Source organism: Oncorhynchus mykiss, chromosome 5, assembly GCF_013265735.2.
Source record: "Oncorhynchus mykiss isolate Arlee chromosome 5, USDA_OmykA_1.1, whole genome shotgun sequence".
NCBI classification, from domain to species: domain Eukaryota; kingdom Metazoa; phylum Chordata; class Actinopteri; order Salmoniformes; family Salmonidae; genus Oncorhynchus; species Oncorhynchus mykiss.
The window spans coordinates 40,897,250-40,917,468 of record NC_048569.1 but is presented as its reverse complement, the minus strand read 5'-3'; the positions used below and the strand labels follow the sequence as shown (position 1 = coordinate 40,917,468).

Here is a 20,219-nt window from a genome sequence, read left to right as displayed (position 1 = left end):
GGTCAAGAAATAACGTTTCTGACACCCCATTCCCATTGAAACTGCTCGGTGCCAATGAAATGCAAACATTAGTGTATTGAGACCAGTGTGTCACTTTTCACCACTAGAGGGCAATACTTCTCTACAATAGAAATTGACTCCATATCCGAAGGTCTCTGGTCTTATGCTGTGGCCTGTGGACAGTCTACCATAGACGGTATATGGTCTCTACCCATATATAAACTGTGAAGTCTACCATTAAATTATAAATAATCAGTGTGTCCAAAGAGATCGGTCTGAGCAAAACACTGTGCACTAATCTTGATCACAGAGGGAGCTGATAGTTGAGGTGCAAAATGATTTGTAGATCAGTGATTCTGCACAGGGCCTTGCCCAGACCGATTACCTCAAACATGTATGAACTCTTGTTGTATTGGATTGTCTCTGCAGTACGGACTCCGTTTCCCATGGTCCTCAACACCTCTCGAATAGGCCAATAGGTGTTGGAGCGTCGGTGAGGTAACTGCTCGCTCCTGCTGCTAACAATGACCTGTGACTGAGGACATGGTTATGGGAAATACATTTATTACAGGCAGTACCACACTGTTATACTGATGTAATCTTATATAGCTTGACCATTGGGTGGGTTATGTGAATTGTCCAAATGGAAATTCAAGTCTTAGTAGAGCTTAGTGGCTGTTCTGATATTATTTTCATTGGGTAATCTAGATCCCAGGCTACAATGTCATATAGCTGTACTGAACATAAGCAAAGCATAGTGGGGTCGGCAGGCCTCAAAATGAAGACGTTGCATGTAGCCTAAACTGTTGCTCGTCTGAATCATACCACATCTCCCATGAGACGGACCTACAACCCTCCTCTCTCAAACTTCTAGTGTCTCATTTTTGGCATTACACAGAAGTCTAGTGGTCAGCACGTAGACCACTGCTAAAAATACACAGACCAGATTCAGTTTCCTCTCTAACACATACCCTCTCACACCTACACACACACACTCAAACACAAACCCACTGGCCCCTGCCCTCTCAGTCACGCTATGTCCAGCAGGCCCTCTGGTCTTTTCCCACGTGCAATAAATATGTACACTTAATGCCTTCTGTTTCTTTGGTCCCCTGGCCCTGCTCATACTAACCCTCTTTAGTGTGTAAGTACAGCAGGCAGCGATTAGCTGATTAGCTCCACGTCACTAAGCTGCTCCAAGAAGCCCAATTACCCTCCCTGTACTATACAGACGAACAGAACCAACCCTTTAAGACAGACAGACGTTTTGGCACTGATGATGCTTCCATTCTTGTCTGGGAGTCAGAGCCCTCAACGCTTACTTCCAAATCCACGACAATGTTGGGGTTTTGTATTTTATCTAATTGAGAATAACCCGGATGAAGAAAGGTTAAATGAGAGACATCTGTGTGAATTCTGCTGGTAGTTTTCCGTTGATGGAATTGGGCTTCTGCCATGCTTCTTCCTGTCTGTTCCTCTCACTGACCTCTAGAAGTGCTTAACTCAGTGTTCAACACTGTTACTGCAGTAAACCTATTATGGCAGATCAGCTGCTGGGAGACGGATACGCCGGCGCGACTAGAACTGTAAATATTTTACATTTAGTACTTTAGCACTTCTCCAGAGTGACTTCCGCCTCACGCCAGACTTCCATCCGTAACACAGCCATGTACAGTCACCTTCACAGGAAGTGAATCATCTATTACACAGCCATTGCACATGAAAAGTCCAATGACATGTATGGGCACGTTATGGAAAGTCCAAGTCAGTGGTTAATTGCTAAGGTGTTTAAACTCTTAGTGAGGTAGTGAAGTTAGCAGGAGGAGAAAAGGCACACACTGTAATATCGCCTTGGAAAGCGAGCCGAGAACGAGTCGTTTTGTGGATCAGAAATCAGATGTTTTATTAAGGATCAGATTAGGATCAGATTATGATACCCCCAACCCCAGCCTTAACCACAAGGGGAATACACCAACACCTGTACCTGGACTAGTGGAAATGTAACCTTTATTTAACGAGGCAAGTCAGTTAAGAACAAATTCTTATTTACAATGACGGCCTACCGGGGAACAGTGGGTTAACTGCCTTGTTCAGGGGGCAGAACGACAGATGTTTACCTTGTCAGAAAGACATACTACTGCTACTTTACTCCAAACCGCTCAGTTTGGTCACGAGTGGATGGATCGGGCCTCCTCACTGGCGCCTCACTTCCTGCTCTCCCTAACCGCAGAGCAGGTCACTTCCTCTCAGAGGTGGGGCTCAGGTGTTTCACTTCCTGAACTGGACGATGGGGGCGGGGATCTTGATGTCCTGGCCCCTTTCCAGCCTCTTCTCACAGTCGATCAGATAGTTGACTCCATCAACCAGCAACTGGACCAGCTCCACCTATATACACACACACGGATACACAGTTATTAGCAGTCGAGGTGGGGTGATTTTCTTTTATCTCTGGCCCAGATTATGGTTTCATTCGGTCATTCAGTCTCAGAATATCGGTTCTAGTTTTACCTCAGATTTTCCCAGACGGTCGTTGTTGGAGATGTCGAAGGTGTCTCCAGTTGTGGCCGTGTCAACTCCGCCTGTCCCTCTCTTCTGCAGACGCATGTTGTCCAGGATCTTACCGAAGCGGGGGTCCTGCAGGGTAAGTACAGAACTTTAATCAATGCTCTGTCTTGGGAAGGAGGGGGTCAATGCACAGGGACACTTCAAGTAAAAACATTAGGGAAGAGAGAGAGAGAGAGAGAGAGAGAGTGTTACCTTGCTGAGTTTGGGCAGTCTGACGTGCACTCCAGCCCTGAGTCCAGTGCCCAGGTTGGAGGGGCAGGTGAGGATGTAACCCAGGTGCTCGTTCCACATGAACTCCCAGCCTCTCTCCTGGATCAGCTTCTCCACCTAGAGGATGGAAGGACACGTGAGGTATTCTATACTGTATACTGTGGGTTCACATTCACGCCCCAAAAAATCACTAAACCACTAAGACGTAACATGTAAAGTACCTGTTGGAGTCCTCTGCAGAACCTCTCGAACACTCTCTTCATGTTTCCTCCCTTCTCCATGGAGATGACCCTAGTGTGGTCCTCCTCATTGACCCAGATCAGGAAGGTCTTCTCATTGTTGTGCCTGGAAGAAAGAACACATTCCTAAGAATCCAGAAACATTTGTTGATTGCACTGATTATGTCAACGTCTATGATCACAGAACACACATGCTGGTTAGAGGCTTCTGCTAGTAAGAGCCTTGTAAACCCTACCAGAGACCCCTGCCGTCGGGCCAATCACGGGCCATGAAGGCACACGTCAACAAGGGGGAGACAGGCTTGTCAAACAGGAAGTGGTCCTACGGGGGAGAGGAGGGAGGAGGTGGAGGAGGAGAAGGTAGTGGTCAAGGAAAGGGAAGTCAGGGTTACAACTACATAGAGGTAATTCTACTTTGGGGAGGAGGAAGAGGAGTTGAGAGGAAGAAACCTTCCCCAAAGACCTCTAATGCTATGGGAACATGGTTTTGCTTTCTACTCCTTTGGTCTCACCAGATTCCCCTATTCACAGATAGTACTATCTCTACAGCTATTATAATACAAGATAGTCTTACGGGCTTTTAAATCTACAGGGACAGGGTCCGGCTCTCTACTGCTCTGGTCTTACCAGATGCCCCTGGCATCAGGCCAGTCACGGGCCATGAAGGCAGAGGTCAGCAGAGGAGAGATGGGCTTGTCGAACAGGAAGTGCTCCTGAGGCAACGTGAGGGTGAGAGGGCAAAGGTCAATGAGACTGAGGGTTGGAGGTGAACACTAGTCTCTCCCAAATCCCAAAAGGATTGCCTCTATTTTCAATCCTTATCATAGCCGTTAGGCTTTAAAAGCAACATGATGCCACCCCAATGTGTCTAGACAGAGTGGATTAACTTGGTAACTAAAAACTCTGCAAAACTTCCCTGAAATAATTGGATGGGCTACCAATGGGGAATGACGATAAATTAGTGCAATCGAGAACCATGTCTTCAGAAGAGTCGGGCCAGATAAAACTGATGTGACAATGCTGTCACTACAGATTAGGTTCCTGTGGCACTGTTTCAGTCTTCACAACAGTCCCTGCCATTAACATGGTAATACAAACAGGCAATATCACGGATAAGAGGAATCCTGTATGCAGTCAGGTTACAGAGAAAACACGTAGTCATGTACTTTTTGGACGCAGACACAGACCAATGGGAAAGGAGAGGGGGGATACAGAGATCGATAGCAGTCCTTTGTGAGTGCCTCACATCAATAAGCTGCTGCTGCTCCTTCTCCGTCATGTCTCCCAGGCTGTAGTAGCGCCCGGACAGGTCACCCTTCAGGCCGGCCAGGGCCTGCACGGTCACACGCTCCACCTCGCGGCGCTCCGAGCGGGAGCAGCACGGGGGCAGGCTCAGACCGCGGATACTACGGCCTGTGCGCACGCGAGACGACAGAACGTACTTCTCATCGAAAACACCGTTAGTGATCTGAGGAGGGAACGGGACAGTTATTGTGCATACATCTGAGGACAATGAACAATACTGTGTGTGTGTGTGTGTGTGTGTGTGTGTGTGAGTGTGTGAGTGAGTGAGTGAGTGAGTTACTTTGGATGCGTCCAGATCAGTGGGGTGTTTCATTGTCTTGGGGTCGTAGCCGTTGTGTCGGTCTTTAATGACGGGGTCAAAGAGGTCGGCGAACACCTGGAGAGGACGGGATGGACTGTTAACAGATCTCCTTCAGATTGATCGAAAGATGCACACAGGCAACCTCCACCACGTACCTTGTAGCTCTCCTCGTCCCCAGCCACCATGCCGACAGTCTTGATGAAGGGGTGGCCCGGGTTGTCCACTCCGGTCTGGATGCACTGGTCCAGGGTCCAGTTGTTAGGCGTCACCTGGTCTCTCAGCTTGCCGTAGATAGCAGGGGTCAGAGCGTGCGCCATGCAGTTGTTGTGCCTCCTCAGGTCAGGGAAGTCAGCGCTGGGGATGATGGGAGAAGTAGTTTTCATTCAAACCATAGAGATGAAAAGATCGAAAGGTGTGCATTATGAAGGACATTTCAAATAGAGTGTTATTATGGACACCGTCCTGGCCAAGAGGACAGCTGTTTTGGATGTGATGTGGATTAAAAACATTTTTTTACAGGTACATATTGATTGATTGATTGACTGGTCGCTTGATTGATTGAGACAAGCAGAGGAAGTTGTTTTAGAGTGTTGGTGATGTGTCTAATCTGTGGCTCAAGGCTTAGTTCCTGATCTTGTGTGTGCGTGCGTGCGTGCGTGTGTGCGTGCGTGTGTGTGTGCGTGCTTGCGTGTGTGTGTGTGTGTGTGTGTATACGTGTGTGTGTGTGTGTATGTGTACGTGTGTGTGTGTGTGTATATATACGTGTGTATGTGTACGTGTGTGTATGTGTACGTGTGTACGTGTGTGTATATACGTGTGTATGTGTATGTGTATACGTGCGTGTGTGTATGTGTACGTGTGTGTGTGTGTGTGTACGTGTACGTGTGTGTGTGTGTATGTGTCTACTATATGTGGATGTAAGAAAGGGCAGAGGATGTATCTACTAAGCGTCTAAGGTTTCATTCCCTGTCCCACCCCTCTACCTTTGACTTACATTTCCGACTGACTGCAAACTGGGTGTCAGATTCAGGTTTCTTCCCATTCAACAGGTGCAGCTATCCCAGGCCCAACTCATGTGCTCCAAATTATTTCTCCAACCTCTGTAGGTCGTCTGTATATGGCCAAGGTTTTTGTAGTCCACAGGCCATTAGAGGCCATGTTGTTTTGTAGTCCTACCTGGGTGGGTAGAGCTTCCTCCTCTCTTCAGCGGAAAGGATGTTGCTGTCAGTCATCAGGTAGCAGGTTGCCATGGTGCCTGCTCCCAGGCTGGCCAACAGCGTGGCCGTGTTACGGCTGGACATCATTCTAGTGAAGGAGAACGCCATCTTGGACGGTTCAAAGGTCAGAATCAGGTCAACTGGGGGTGGGAGAGAGACACAAGGTATAAGTTACACATTTAAAAGGCTGTACTTCCTAAAAATTCTTAAATATGTGTTTATTTATGCATTGGTTTCTTGTTGTGTATGTATAACTGTCGTTGTCTTCTTAAGAGCAGTACACTTCCTTCCTTTAACCTTTCGGCCTGTCTGACGGTCTTTTTCTGTTGTAGCAAGCTTCACGATGCAGAGTCAGACAGCCACCCTCTTCACCCTTTGACCTCTACATTTTGTCCATCGAATACAGACTGTGGATGATGCAGGTCAAGCAGACTCCATGTCCTCAGTTGAGTTACAATGTGCTTCCGGTTTGTTGATTGTACTGCATTCAATCGTATCATATTAAGTACTTTAAAAAAGTTCATAAAGTTTGTGCAGGTCGTCGATAACAAGCTTACAGTATGAGAGGGGAGTCTCAGCAGATGGCTGATTAAGCTCAGTCTGCTGATTTGGCCTCACAGGACGGCCTCTTAACTATCCCAAAATGGCTGACGCAAAACGGCCACCACCATCAAGGGGGAGGAGGTAGGAGGAAGTTGCCTCTGTACACCAATCGTAGGTCACCAAGATAAAACAAACTTTAGTGTAGCCCGTGAGCAAGGTATTCCTTTCCATATGTCCTGTGGCTAAAATCTAAAGGTGAAAGGTCGTTCTCACCCCCTTGTCCTTCACTTCAGCACAGAGGAGAGAAAGAGGGAGAAATAGAGAGACAGAGAGATGGGAGAAAGAGAGAGACACAGAGAGAGACAGAGATACAGAAAGAGGGAAAGCAGCCTTAAAACAGAGAGGTCCATATAGATCTGTAGAGGTCTAGTCACTAAAAGAACAGAAGCAGGGATTGACTTCCTGTTTCATGAATCCTTCTACACACCTATTACATCATTGTCTGCAGTCGTCAGGTGACAACGTTCCATGTGATTGTTCTTCATTAAGAATACAGTAACGACTTGGAGGAAGAATACAATTCGGTTTGATCGCCAGATCGTCAGTTAGCTGCAAAAGCTGACAATGCACCCGCTCTACTCTGCGATCCATATCAACGAAGCCCAACGTGCATCTCAGTGTCTGAACGTAAGGTCTCTGGGTCAACTCAACACTATTGACCTCAAAGTCGTGGCTGTGTTTACCCCCCGAGTTAAGTACACCAGACCAGAACAAAGTAGGTGGCTGAGGGGTTTGAGAGGATGAGGCAGCCTGAGAGGAGGAGGCAGTCTGAGAGGATGAGGAAGCCTGAGAGGAGGAGGCAGTCAGCGCTGAAAGACATGTTTATTTATATAGAAATCTAGAGGAGAGAAACCGTGCCAAACGGGTCTAATGCCATGACCGCTCTTTCAGGAATCAAAACACCGCAGGCCACGTGTTCTGTCCTGCTCTGACATTCCGAACCGGTCACAGCCTCTCATTACAGAACACAGGCCAAGACAAGGACACGGGGAGTGAGTGAGTGAGTGAGTGAGTGAGTGAGTGAGTGTGAGTGTGAGAGTGAGTGTGAGAGTGAGAGTGAGAGTGAGAGAGAGAGAGAAATGGATACAGAGATGGAGGAAGCGTAAGGGGGCCGAAGCTCTGATAGGAAACGCCAGTGAATCAGTGATAAGGTTATGTCATAAATGGCGAGCAGCTGGTATGACAGGCCTGTATGGTGGTTTAAATGCCTTGGAGTCACAGTGGTAATAAAAGCCTTAAAGCCAGGATTACACTAGAACCAGCTCTGAAACCACAGATCTAGGATCAGTTTACCATCAGGGGGAGAAACGTTAAAACTGACCTTAGATCAGTGTCGGGGAGCAATTTCATGCTACTAGCCATACGGAGAGGAGTGTTAAACCCCTGGTGATGGAGTTAACAGACACAATACTACTTCTCTGTAAAGCTCTCGAAAGGATGCATTATCTCAAGTCGTGAAGCAGCTCATGACCGTTATGACAGCTAATAATGTGCTTAAGGAACTGATGCTCTGCTGTCCTTCAGAACGTCAGACGAGACCATGTAGACCAGTCTACGTTCCCTACGCCAAAAGGCTCCTGCTCTGTCCATCAATGTCATGTCAATATAGCAATTATAGTGACAACTATCAGCCAAATCTCATAAAGATACGCATAAGGAAACTTGAACTAATAACCTGTAGGTGGAAGGGAGATGTTAACAACTTCTTGGCTGCATCTAGAACTTTTAAAATGTATACATTTAAAACAGCCTGTTATTATCCCCCCTTGTCTGAATGAGAGATAGAGGAGAGCTACAGAGAGAGGGAACACAGAATGAAAGATAGAGGGTACAGTACCTGTTTCACTGCTGGTTTCCCTCCCTGCTAAAGATTTCTCTTTCAGGAGTCTATTTCTCTTTCTGATCCCACACTCTACCCACTAACACGTGACTAGGACCTGTGCTTTAGGCCAATTAAAATGTCTGAATTTACGCTGTGGGCCAATGGGTATGTAAGAAGCTGTGCTGCTGACCAATCAAATGTATTTCTGGTGCAACACCTTGGATGGTCCTGGCTCGGCTGCCCGTATTGACCTTGATCTGTACTAGACGCAAAGACCCCTCCCCTCTCCAAACATAGATATCGTCTCACTCGCTCTCTCTCTCCCCCCCGCCCTCTCTCCCCTCTCTCTCTCTCCCCCCCTCTCTCTCTCTACCCCTCCCCTCTCTCTCTCTCTCCCCCCCCTCCCCCCCCCCCCCCCCCCCCCCCAGCTCTTGACTGTTGAGATGAATATCAACTTACTATAGAAGTGGCATTAACAACTTTGATTTTATTTACAAGCCAGGGGTGTAAATCTGTACATTCTCTAAGGAAGTGCATGGAACAATACAGAGGTAAAACAGCAGGTTTTATAACAAAGTACATGGTCAGGTATAAAAGCAGGACCGTAGATACTATCAGGATGTGAGAAAGATTCCTGCCATTCAGGACCGTAGAAAACGGAAGCAGTCTGGAAAAAGCAGTTATCTGAAGAACAACACTGTAAGGAAAGAGAAACGTGCTCTACCGCTTAACCGATCCAAAAGCTCCAAGAAGTTACAAATCTGTTGACATACTTTACAAATCAATAGCGCAAGATTTCCAAAAAATACTGTTTAACAAGTGATCAGATAAAAACCGAACAAATACTAATAAATGAACGCATCCAGAGACAAGCTACAACATTGAGAAATATTCAGACAAAAGTCAACTTTAACGACCGTTTGGGTCAAGTCCCTTTACTGGAATGTCGTCATTCGCAAAACAGACATGTTACACTTGATTGAACAACATTTCTGAAACTGCAATTTGGGTCAGGACTGGTAAAGGTAAAGCCGTACATGTATATTCTCTTATACACTGTCTGGCTCTGGGGAGAATTAGCTACAGTATATTAGATTGTGCAAAATTACACGGTTGAGAAAAGTGGCTCCTCATATGCGTTTACATGTTCTTCAAATGTTTCTTGTAACAAATAACAGTTGAAAACCTTCACACAGAGAACCCACGGGGCACACACTGGTTGAATCAATGTTGTTTCCACCTCATTTCACCTTGAACCAATGTGGAATAGATGTCAGTGTCCAGTGTGAATACAATAATAGACAGAAGTAGAACAATGTTTAAAATGCTTAATACATAAGTAAGTAAATAAACATGCTAAATGACAGGATGTAAAGTCCATGCTTACATCATCAGTGTGTGTCAACAGGAACAAGGAACCAATCAAGTAATTGTTCAACAGACACAGATAGACTCGATTGGACCCGAGTGACAAGTTCGTCTTCTGGTTAACAAATAGGTTTTTATATTTTGGCTAGGCCTTCTATAAATCAATAAATTCACCTTATTAGGGTATAATAAATATGCGATAGGCTATGCAGAGCTGTGGTCGGGTCCATTCGGCTCCACTCTAGTCTATCAGCTGTAGTCAAATAGACTGGAGACCCGATGACAATCAGACAGGACCACGACCCGGACCTGAGGGAAAATATTGAATTTTGAACCCGGTCGGGTCTCGGGTATTCGGGTTCGGGTGGACCCATGAAGATGTCTTCAAGGAAGTGCAAAAACCTTTGGGGAATGTTATCACTATTTGATGAGGCTGTTCACCAGTAGAGGGCAATATAGTTACCGCCACTGTTCCATCCCCACTCGTCTGCCCACAGCTGCCATTAGTCTGGCAAGCTAGACGTCTCTCCTAATCAGTTACAGCCAAAACCTGACTCTACCTTGGTTCTACTTGAGCCTTTTTCAGAGCAAATGTAAATGGATACATGGAAATGCATGCAAGATCATCAGGAAATCATTATAACATGTTATAAACACACTTCACAGTTTATTACTAAATCTTGATATGTACATATTTACAAGCAAGGCACATCTTCACCAGAGTTCTTAAGCATAATCATTGGCAATGGTGATAAAGTAACAGGAACCCTTAACCGGGTGATTCTCAGGGTTCTCCCGTCCACTGGTTCCATTGTTACCAAGCAGATAACAATAAGAACACTAACTACTAAGTGTCTGATGCAGCTGGACTGAGACCGACTGTTTCTGTGTGTTTAGCCAGGAGGGATGCGGGGTTCAATCTTCAGGGACAGCTCATACAACGTGTCCTCATCCATCACCAGAGTCTTATCCAGCAGGAACTGAGTCACCTGGGAGAGAGCGAGACGGAGAGGAAGCCCGGCGAGTCAGTTAGTTCTAACAGGGTTGTACCTAGAAACATTGATTGACTGTGTGGCGGGTGTTACCTTGGCTTGGTGCTCTATCCTGTAGGGCGCACCCTGGAACTGACGGATCTCTCTGATGATGTGAGAAATCTGGAACAGACAGGAGAACAGGGAGGAGAGACATGAGCCAGGCAGAGAGAGAGAGAGAGAGAGAGAGAGAGATACAGGCTGACTGATTGACTGACTGTGTGTGCGTGCGTTTGTGTGTTTACCATCCTCATCTTGGAGAAGTTGACGAGTCCCTCCTCGGTGAAGTTGGGCGTTCCCTCTTCGATGAAGGCCAGGTCAGTCAGGTACATCCCCAGATAGGGCACACAGGGAGGGTTGCAGCTGCACACGGACCAATCCATCAATCAATGTTCACATAGTATTTAAGCTTTTCCTAACTTTTTACAAGTCCTTAAAGAGATTGAAGAAGGATCTACAGCCCTTACAAATTCGTAACATATGATACGAATTGCAGGATTTTAAAAAATAAATAAAATGCAGGACGGAACATCATACTATCATACATCATGACTATGTACAGTACACGATTGTGCACCATTTCCTGGGACCCATTTTGTCTCGTGAGCGCTACTTTCAAAACTACTGGCTGAAATGATACAAAACATCTATAGCATCACTTTAATTATTTAAAAAAATACGCGCTTAATCATGTGGACAAATATCCTGCCTCTATTGTATTGTGCTTGCTCAAGGGCACATCGGCAGATTTTTCACCTTGTCGGCACGGGTATTCGAACTGGCCCAAACGCTCTAACCGCAAGGCTACCTGACGTCCTATAGCTCCTTGGTGAGATTTCACTGTTCGCACAGGTACACGTCGTGGCGATAATCTGTGACCAAAACCCAGACACACAAATTCTCCCTGTATCTCCCCTCTTTCTTACTTTTTCAGGGTTTCTCTCAGGTTCTTGAACCGGCCCTCTGATGACACTGTCTTCTGCAGCCTGTCCATCAACGACTTGGTCTGTTTGCAGACTTTGGCCCATGTCTTCTTCAGCCTGTAGATGGCGCTGCGGTTGAGAGCTGAGGTGATCTCTAGAACTCCATTATAGTTGTTAAGGCAGCGACAGATATCAGCGACCGCCAACCACTTCTCTATGGAGTTAGCCCTGGAGCCCACGTCTGTATGGGCAATGATCTGAGACGCTACCAGGTTACTCATCTAGAGCAGGAAAACAGAAGAAAAACAGATAGGGGGAAGGGAGAGAAGGGATGAGAGAAATAAGGGAAGTGGGAAAGAGGCAGAGATACAGAAACAGGGACCGGGAAATATGTTGAGATACGAGTATAGATCTGAAGCGCTGGCTGGTATAGAGCTATTGAGTATAGATCTGTTTTAAATCTTACATCGTTAAAGTGCTGACTGGTCTTCATGATGTATGGAGTTCTCTCTGACTTGTCCAGCTTCATCCAGCCCTGGCCCAGAAACTCTCTGGTGGACACGGAACACACCACAACTATGCAACAACAACACAACAACACTATTCTCTGATGTAGAATATACACTCACACTATTCTGATGTAGAATATACACTCACTCGTAAGGGATGCTCCTGAACACAATGTGGTCTAGCAGGGTGATCTGTTCAGCCAGCTCCATCGCAGACAGAGACTCAAAACACTCTGCTTTGGGACACTCCGCCTGGTAAACCAATATTAAACAGTGTTCCATGTCTGCACTACAAACGGGTTGACATCTAATATACACAAATAAGGGGAGCTTATATACAGTGCCTTGTGAAAGTATTCGGCCCCCTTGAACTTTGCGACCTTTTGCCACATTTCAGGCTTCAAACAAAGATATAAAACTGTATTTTTTTGTGAAGAATCAACAACAAGTGGGACACAATCATGAAGTGGAACGACATTTATTGGATATTTCAAACTTTTTTAACAAATCAAAAACTGAAAAATTGGGCGTGCAAAATTATTCAGCCCCCTTAAGTTAATACTTTGTAGCGCCACCTTTTGCTGCGATTACAGCTGTAAGTCGCTTGGGGTATGTCTCTATCAGTTTTGCACATCGAGAGACTGAAATGTTTTCCCATTCCTCCTTGCAAAACAGCTCGAGCTCAGTGAGGTTGGATGGAGAGCATTTGTGAACAGCAGTTTTCAGTTCTTTCCACAGATTCTCGATTGGATTCAGGTCTGGACTTTGACTTGGCCATTCTAACACCTGGATATGTTTATTTTTGAACCATTCCATTGTAGATTTTGCTTTATGTTTTGGATCATTGTCTTGTTGGAAGACAAATCTCCGTCCCAGTCTCAGGTCTTTTGCAGACTCCATCAGGTTTTCTTCCAGAATGGTCCTGTATTTGGCTCCATCCATCTTCCCATCAATTTTAACCATCTTCCCTGTCCCTGCTGAAGAAAAGCAGGCCCAAACCATGATGCTGCCACCACCATGTTTGACAGTGGGGATGGTGTGTTCAGCTGTGTTGCTTTTACGCCAAACATAACGTTTTGCATTGTTGCCAAAAAGTTCAATTTTGGTTTCATCTGACCTTCTTCCACATGTTTGGTGTGTCTCCCAGGTGGCTTGTGGCAAACTTTAAACAACACTTTTTATGGATATCTTTAAGAAATGGCTTTCTTCTTGCCACTCTTCCATAAAGGCCAGATTTGTGCAATATACGACTGATTGTTGTCCTATGGACAGAGTCTCCCACCTCAGCTGTAGATCTCTGCAGTTCATCCAGAGTGATCATGGGCCTCTTGGCTGCATCTCTGATCAGTCTTCTCCTTGTATGAGCTGAAAGTTTAGAGGGACGGCCAGGTCTTGGTAGATTTGCAGTGGTCTGATACTCCTTCCATTTCAATATTATCGCTTGCACAGTGCTCCTTGGGATGTTTAAAGCTTGGGAAATCTTTTTGTATCCAAATCCGGCTTTAAACTTCTTATCTCGGACCTGCCTGGTGTGTTCCTTGTTCTTCATGATGCTCTCTGCGCTTTTAACGGACCTCTGAGACTATCACAGTGCAGGTGCATTTATACGGAGACTTGATTACACACAGGTGGATTGTATTTATCATCATTAGTCATTTAGGTCAACATTGGATCATTCAGAGATCCTCACTGAACTTCTGGAGAGAGTTTGCTGCACTGAAAGTAAAGGGGCTGAATAATTTTGCACGCCCAATTTTTCAGTTTTTGATTTGTTAAAAAAGTTTGAAATATCCAATAAATGTCGTTCCACTTCATGATTGTGTCCCACTTGTTGTTGATTCTTCACAAAAAAATACAGTTTTATATCTTTATGTTTGAAGCCTGAAATGTGGCAAAAGGTCGCAAAGTTCAAGGGGGCCGAATACTTTCGCAAGGCACTGTAAGTGTATTTTTTGCATATCCCCCCTGAAAGTGAGGTCATGGCCAGGGTTCAGCCATTACTCAAGGCGACCCTGGAGGAATTAGGGTCAAGTGCCTCGACAGACTTTTCACCTTGTCGGCTCAGTTGGTCAAACTCTCGGTTACCGGCCCAACACTCTAACCGCTAGGCTACCTAGCAGGTAGCCGCTAAATAAAAGGACACAGTGGACTATTATGGCTCTACAGGGGACTAAAACCAGGGTCACATACATAGTGCATGTCAAATACTTTACAATACTTGAGCTAAGCTTGATTTATTTCCCCTGTAAAATAGAAGCAATGGCGTTTTCCCAAATGTGAAATCTCCGATCGAAATCAAGCGCACCTCAAATACTTCTAAATGCATTCTAAAGTATTTTACATCAAGTATTGGTTGGGTCTTCAGGGGGATGCTCCACCACACTACACACTAATATAACTAATACTGTAGGTTCTAATTATTTATGGCGAAGACTTCAAATAAGTCTAAATCGAGACTACGTATCTGGACAACGTCTTACCAGGATGAAGTGGAGCAGTGGACTTCTCTGTTCCAAAGTCAGCATTCCAAATTACATCAACATTCATTTACTGACTAAATAATGACTAAACACACTTTCTACCACTATATTGTTATAAGATGGCGCCGGAGAAGAAGGCATTTTTTACTTTAACGAGTCTGACGAGGCCGATGCGAACGATATACTGCTTTCTCGGGAACAGGCCCAGATCCCCATGATTTGCGTGAGAGGAGGCGGAGAAAATGGGGCTGGAGGGTGGGCTGCCTTCTGAGAATTTGTAGGCGATCGAACAAACCCCCACTTCTTTCCATTCTGCTAGCAAACGTGCAGTCTTTGGACAATAAAATAGATTTTATTTTTTTATTTTTTATTTAACCTTTATTTAACCAGGCAAGTCAGTTAAGAACAAATTCTTATTTTCAATGACGGCCTGGGAACAGTGGGTTAACTGCCTGTTCAGGGGCAGAACGACAGATTTGTACCTTGTCAGCTCGGGGGTTTGAACTCACAACCTTCCGGTTCCTAGTCCAACACTCTAACCACTAGGCTACCCTGCCGCCCCGATGATCTATGCAGATGATTAAACTACCAACGGGACATTAAAAACTGTAATATCTTATGCTTCACGGAGACGTGGCTGAACGACGACAATATCAACATACAACTGACTGGTTATACAATGTACCGTCAGGACAGAACAGCAGCGTCTGGGAAGACAAGGGGCGGTGGACTATGTATTTTTGTAAATAACAGCTGGTGCACGATATCTAAGGAAGTCTCAAGCTATTGCTCTCCTGAGGTATCGTATCTCATGATAAACTGTAGACCACACTACCTACCTAGAGAGTTTTCATCTGTATTTTTCTTAGCTGTTTACATACCACCACAGTCAGAGGCTGGCACTAAGACAGCATTGAATGAGCTGTATTCCGGCATAAGCAAACAAGAAAACGCTAATCCAGAGGCAGCGCTCCTAGTAGCCAAGGACTTTAATGCAGGGACACTTAAATATGTTTTACCAAATTTCTATCAGCATGTTAAATGTGCAACCAGAGGAAAAAAAACTCTAGACCACCTTTACTCCACACACAGAGAAGCATACAAAGCTATCCCTCGCCCTCCTTTTGGCAAATCTGTCCATAATGCTATCCTCCTGATTCCTGCTTACAAACAAAAATTAAAGCAGGAAGCGCCAGTGACTAGATCAATAAAAAAGTGGTCAGATGAAGCAGATGCTCCTCCGATGGCATTGAGGAGTACACCACATCAGTCATTGGCTTCATCAATAAGTGCATTGATGATGTCGTCCCCACAGTGACCATACGTACATGACCCAACCAGAAGCCATGGATTTACAGGCAACATCCACACTGAGCTAAAGGCTAGAACTGCCGCTTTCAAGGAGCGGAAGCTTATAAGAAAGTATAAGAAAGAGCTGCCCAGTGACACGAGCCTACCAGACGAGCTAAACTGCTTCTATGCTCGCCTCAAGCCAAGTAACACTGAAACATGCATGAGAGCACCAGCTGTTCTGGAAGACTGTGTGATCACGCTCTCCTCAGCCGATGTGAGAACGTCCTTAAAACATGTTAACATTAATAAGGCCGCAGGGTCAGACGGATTACCCGGAAGTGCACTGCGAGCATGCGCTGACTGAGTGGCAAGTGTCTTCACTGACATTTTCAACCTCTCCCTGTCTGAGTCTGTAATACCAACATGTTTTAAGCAGACCACCATAGTGCCTGTGCCCAAGAACCCTAAGGTAACCTGCCTAAACAACAACCGACCCGTAGCACTCACTTCTGCAGCCATGAAGTGCTTCAAAAAGTTGGTCATGGCTCACATCAACACCATTATCCCAGAAACCCTAGACCCACTGCAATTTGCATACTGCCCCAAAAGATCCACAGATGATGTAATCTCTATTGCACTCTACACGGGCCTTTCCCACCTGGACAAAAGGAACACCTATGTCAGAATGCTATTCATTGACTACAGCTCAGCGTTCAACACCAAAGTGCGCTCAAAGCTCATCAATAAGCTAAGGATCCTGGGACTGAACACCTCCCTCTGCAACTGGATCCTGGACTTCCTGATGGGCCGCCCCAAGGTGGTAAGTGTAGGTAAAAACACATGCGTCACTGATCCTCAACACAGGGGCCCTTCAGGGGTGAGTGCTCAGTCCCCTCCTGTACTCCCTGTTCACTCATGACTGCACAGCCAACAACGACAGCAACGAGACAGCCTATAGGGAGGAGGTCAGAGACCTGGCCATTTGGTGCCAGGACAACAACCTCTCCCTCAACGTGATCAAGACAAAGGAGATGATTGTGGACCTCAGGGAAAAGAGAATTGAGCACGCCCCCATTCTCATCGACTGGGCTGCAGTGGAGCAGGTTGAGAGCAAGTTCCTTGGTGTCCACATCACCAACAAACTAACACGGTCCAACCACACCAAGACAGTTGTAAAGAGGGCACGACAAAACCTATTCCCCCTCAGGAGACTGAAAATATTTGGCATGGGTCCTCAGATCCTCAAAAGGTTCTACAGCTGCACCATCGAGAGCATCCTGACTGGTTGCATCACTGCCTGGTATGGCAACTGCTCAGCCTCCGACCATAAGGCACTAGAGAGAGTAGAGCGAACAGCCCAGTACATCGCTGGGGCCAAGCTTCCTGCCATCCAGGACCTCTATACCAGGCGGTGTCAGAGGAAGGCCCTAAAAATTGTCAAAGACTCCAGCCACCCTAGTCATAGACTGTTCTCTCTGCTACCGCATGGCAAGTGGTACCGGAGCGCCAAGTCTAGGTCCAAGAGACTTCTAAACAGCTTCTACCCCCAAGCCATAAGACTCCTGAACACCTAATCAAATGGCTACCCAGACTATTTGCATTTCCGCCCTCTTTTTTTTTTTTTTACAGTGCTGCTACTCTCTGTTGTTATCATCTATGCATACTCACTTTAATAACTCTACCTACATGTACATATTACCTCAACTAACCCTGCACATTGACTCTGTACTGGTACCCCCCTGTATATAGTCTCGCTATTGTTATTTTACTGCTGTTCTTTAATCACTTGTTACTTTTATTTCTTATTCTTATCCATATTTTTTTTAAACTGCATTGTTGGTTAGGGGCTTGTAAGTAAGCATTTCACTGTAAGGCCTACACCTGTTGTATTCGGAGCATGTGACTAATACAATTTGATTTGACTCGATTTGACATCCTGCAAATGAAATGGCTTAGCATTTCAGGCAACTAGGCAGTAGTTGTGTGTGTGTGTGATTGAACTATACATACCGTCTGTAGGATGTCTTCTATCTTGAGTTGAGCATCATCTTGTTCATCTTGAGAAAGGGCACTGAGAGACAAGCAGAGTCTCATGAATAACAAATGTAATGACACAAACACACATCCACTCTCACACACACTCTCACTGTGACTGTGAGTGTGTGTGTGTGTTTGTGTGTGTGTCTGTGAGTGTGTGTATGTGTCTGCGAGTGTGTGTGTGTGTGGGCTTGTACTTTAGCTTGCGCGTGTGTACCTTAGAATGTTTCCGGTGGCTTTCCTCTCTTGAGGCAGCAGGTCTGCGTCTCGTAGCACCTCCTCCAGAAGGGTCATTACACCCACCTTCAGCTCACTGTTCATCTCAAAGTCCTGGCACACGCACAAACACACACGCAGCTTAGCGATCATTTCCCCCAGCCATTTCTTCAGAGGATGCTGACGCCTTCCACATCAGAATTATTATAGAGCATAAATTGACCTCTTCTCTCTGCGTCAACATCAGCCTGTTTCAGCATGTATGGTCACCTACACACCAGGACACAGGAGATGAGGGCTGACCATCCCGTAAATGTGCATGTGTGTCCAGGCCCCACAGAGCAGATGGTGGCGACAGTAGTGTCAGAGCTGGGGTTTGTTCAAGAGCAACAGTCCTGTCTGCTACAGAGGGCAGGACACAAGGGGGCCCCAGTGGAGCAGGGTGACATTTCTCTGGACGTCCTGAGAGTTGGACAGAGGACAACAGGGGTAGGCAGGCAGTGTTTGTGTGTGTATGTGGTTCAGACCTGTGAGTGCTTGGAGACCCAGTGACGCAGTACGTTGAGGACTCTGTTGGTAGCAGCTCTACGGATGATAAACTCCTTGTCACAGGTCCTCTCGCTATTATTGAAACCTGAGAGAGAGAGAGAGAGAGAGAGAGAGAGAGAGAGAGAGAGAGAGAGAGAGAGAGAGAGAGAGAGAGAGAGAGAGAGAGAGAGAGAGAGAGAGAGAGAGAGAGAGAGAGAGAGAGAGAGAGAGAGAGAGAGAGAGAGAGAGAGAGAGAGAGAGAGAGAGAGAGAGAGAGAGAGAGAGAGAGAGAGAGAGAGAGAGAGAGAGAGTGGTGAAATTGTAAATACTGCTGGTAAGACAGTTGTTATTGTTCATGTTGTCTGTTACCCTGGGAGAGAGAGAACTTGTGGTGAAATGGTAAATGCTGCTGGTAAGACAGTTGTTATTGTTCATGTTGTCTGTTACCCTGGGAACTGCCGTGTCCGGCAGCTGCCGTGGCAATAGCGAAGGCTGAGGCTGGTGACATAGTACCACGATTGTTTTCCCCCGTGGAACCTCCAGACTGTCTGTATCGCATGTGTCTGGGTGTAGAGGGGGAGCGACAGGGGGACTCTGTCAGGGGGACTCGGTCCTCGCTGACTTGAGGGTTAGACTCTGGGAGGAACTTCTCCAGAGAAACCGTCTCCAGAACAGCTGTTAATTAAAATATACAGGCACTCAGTGAGTGTGTGTCTGTGTTTGTGAGTGTGTGTCTGTGTTTGTGTGTGTGTGTCTGTGTTTGTGCGTGTATGTGTGTGCCAGCCTACCCCTGCGGATGCTGCGTCTGAGTTTTCCACAGAATGCGTCGATGCGCGGCATGTCTCCTCCCTCTTCCGGCGTTGGGGGGACAGGTTCCTGTGAACAGGTGGGGCGGCTCAGTTCTAGAAGGGCTTTTGTGGTGGTGGAAGGGGAGGTGGAGACCCCCAGGACTGTTGGCAGGCTGGGAGCCCGCGTACAGGTGGGAGGGGGGGACGAGAACCCAGATGGAGCCCGGGTGGCGTTGGGAGGAGGGGAGGAAAACCCTGAAGGGGGCCTGGTGGCATTGGGAGGGGGGGAGGAGATGGAGGGAGGGTGAGAGGAAGTGGGGGAGTTAGCAGCAGAGGAGGAAGGGGTGGAGAGGTCTAGGACCCCTGCCTTGGAGGAGACCGGGGAGGAGAGGGAGAGTTTGCGGGAGTGAACCGGGGAGGAGGTACGGGAGGGGATGGTGAGAGGAGGAGGAGAGGAGAACTTGCGACAGAGACGGGGAGATTTGTTGTTGAGGTGCTCGCCTCCCCACGTCCCCTGGTTGGTGGCAAAGAACAACTCCAGAGACCTGAGGAGGGACAGAGGGATGGGAGAAGAAGAGGAGGATAAAGACAAAAAGGAAGCACTTGATTATTCCTACGTCATATGAGAAACCTATGTAACATCTATGTTAGCCCTCTGAACTAAAACCAAGAAGAAAAGGTATTTTTGTTTGAAAGGCTGTATGAGTGAAATGAACCAATGAAAGAGTCAATGGAGAGGCAGTGAAAAGAGGAGAATGTACGAGAAAAAGAAAAAAAAAAGTGT

General features: G+C 46.4%; 2 protein-coding genes across 3 annotated transcripts in view; both read right to left on the bottom strand.

The window, feature by feature from the left end:
• Positions 1 to 1,877: 1,877 nt before the first annotated feature.
• Positions 1,878 to 8,297, bottom strand: LOC110523823 (creatine kinase S-type, mitochondrial). The gene is made up of 10 exons (XM_021602876.2): positions 8,278 to 8,297; positions 5,797 to 5,977; positions 4,776 to 4,974; positions 4,600 to 4,695; positions 4,261 to 4,482; positions 3,251 to 3,336; positions 2,997 to 3,120; positions 2,758 to 2,892; positions 2,509 to 2,634; positions 1,878 to 2,385 (listed from the first exon to the last, which is right to left on the bottom strand). The coding sequence occupies exons 2-10, from the start codon at positions 5,943 to 5,945 to the stop codon at positions 2,269 to 2,271; spliced, it is 1,254 nt and encodes a 417-aa protein (XP_021458551.1). The 5' UTR covers positions 5,946 to 5,977; positions 8,278 to 8,297; the 3' UTR covers positions 1,878 to 2,268.
• A 432-nt stretch (positions 8,298 to 8,729) lies between these two features.
• Positions 8,730 to 20,219, bottom strand: part of LOC110522941 (ras-specific guanine nucleotide-releasing factor 2-like) — a 77,755-nt gene continuing 66,265 nt past the window's right edge. For both annotated transcript variants that reach the window (XM_036977506.1, XM_036977507.1), the window contains 11 exons: positions 19,436 to 19,980; positions 19,095 to 19,322; positions 18,647 to 18,753; positions 18,121 to 18,233; positions 17,877 to 17,937; positions 12,242 to 12,345; positions 12,051 to 12,135; positions 11,588 to 11,865; positions 10,907 to 11,024; positions 10,716 to 10,784; positions 8,730 to 10,619 (listed from right to left, as the gene is read on the bottom strand). In XM_036977506.1, the coding sequence (XP_036833401.1) occupies positions 10,524 to 10,619; positions 10,716 to 10,784; positions 10,907 to 11,024; positions 11,588 to 11,865; positions 12,051 to 12,135; positions 12,242 to 12,345; positions 17,877 to 17,937; positions 18,121 to 18,233; positions 18,647 to 18,753; positions 19,095 to 19,322; positions 19,436 to 19,980 (1,804 nt within the window). In that variant the 3' untranslated portion in view covers positions 8,730 to 10,523. The remainder of the gene's footprint in view (positions 10,620 to 10,715; positions 10,785 to 10,906; positions 11,025 to 11,587; positions 11,866 to 12,050; positions 12,136 to 12,241; positions 12,346 to 17,876; positions 17,938 to 18,120; positions 18,234 to 18,646; positions 18,754 to 19,094; positions 19,323 to 19,435; positions 19,981 to 20,219) is intronic.

Bases quoted from the DNA above. Each gene is read 5' to 3' on its own strand.
- LOC110523823 (XM_021602876.2), bottom strand. From the start codon at position 5,945: ATGGCGTTCTCCTTCACTAGAATGATGTCCAGCCGTAACACGGCCACG. The intron at 3,337-4,260 runs GTGAGGCACTCA...TCTCCCCCGTAG, and splicing joins AGCAGCAGCAGCTTATTGAT to GACCACTTCCTGTTTGACAA. The intron at 2,893-2,996 runs GTACTTTACATG...TCCATCCTCTAG, and splicing joins TCTGCAGAGGACTCCAACAG to GTGGAGAAGCTGATCCAGGA.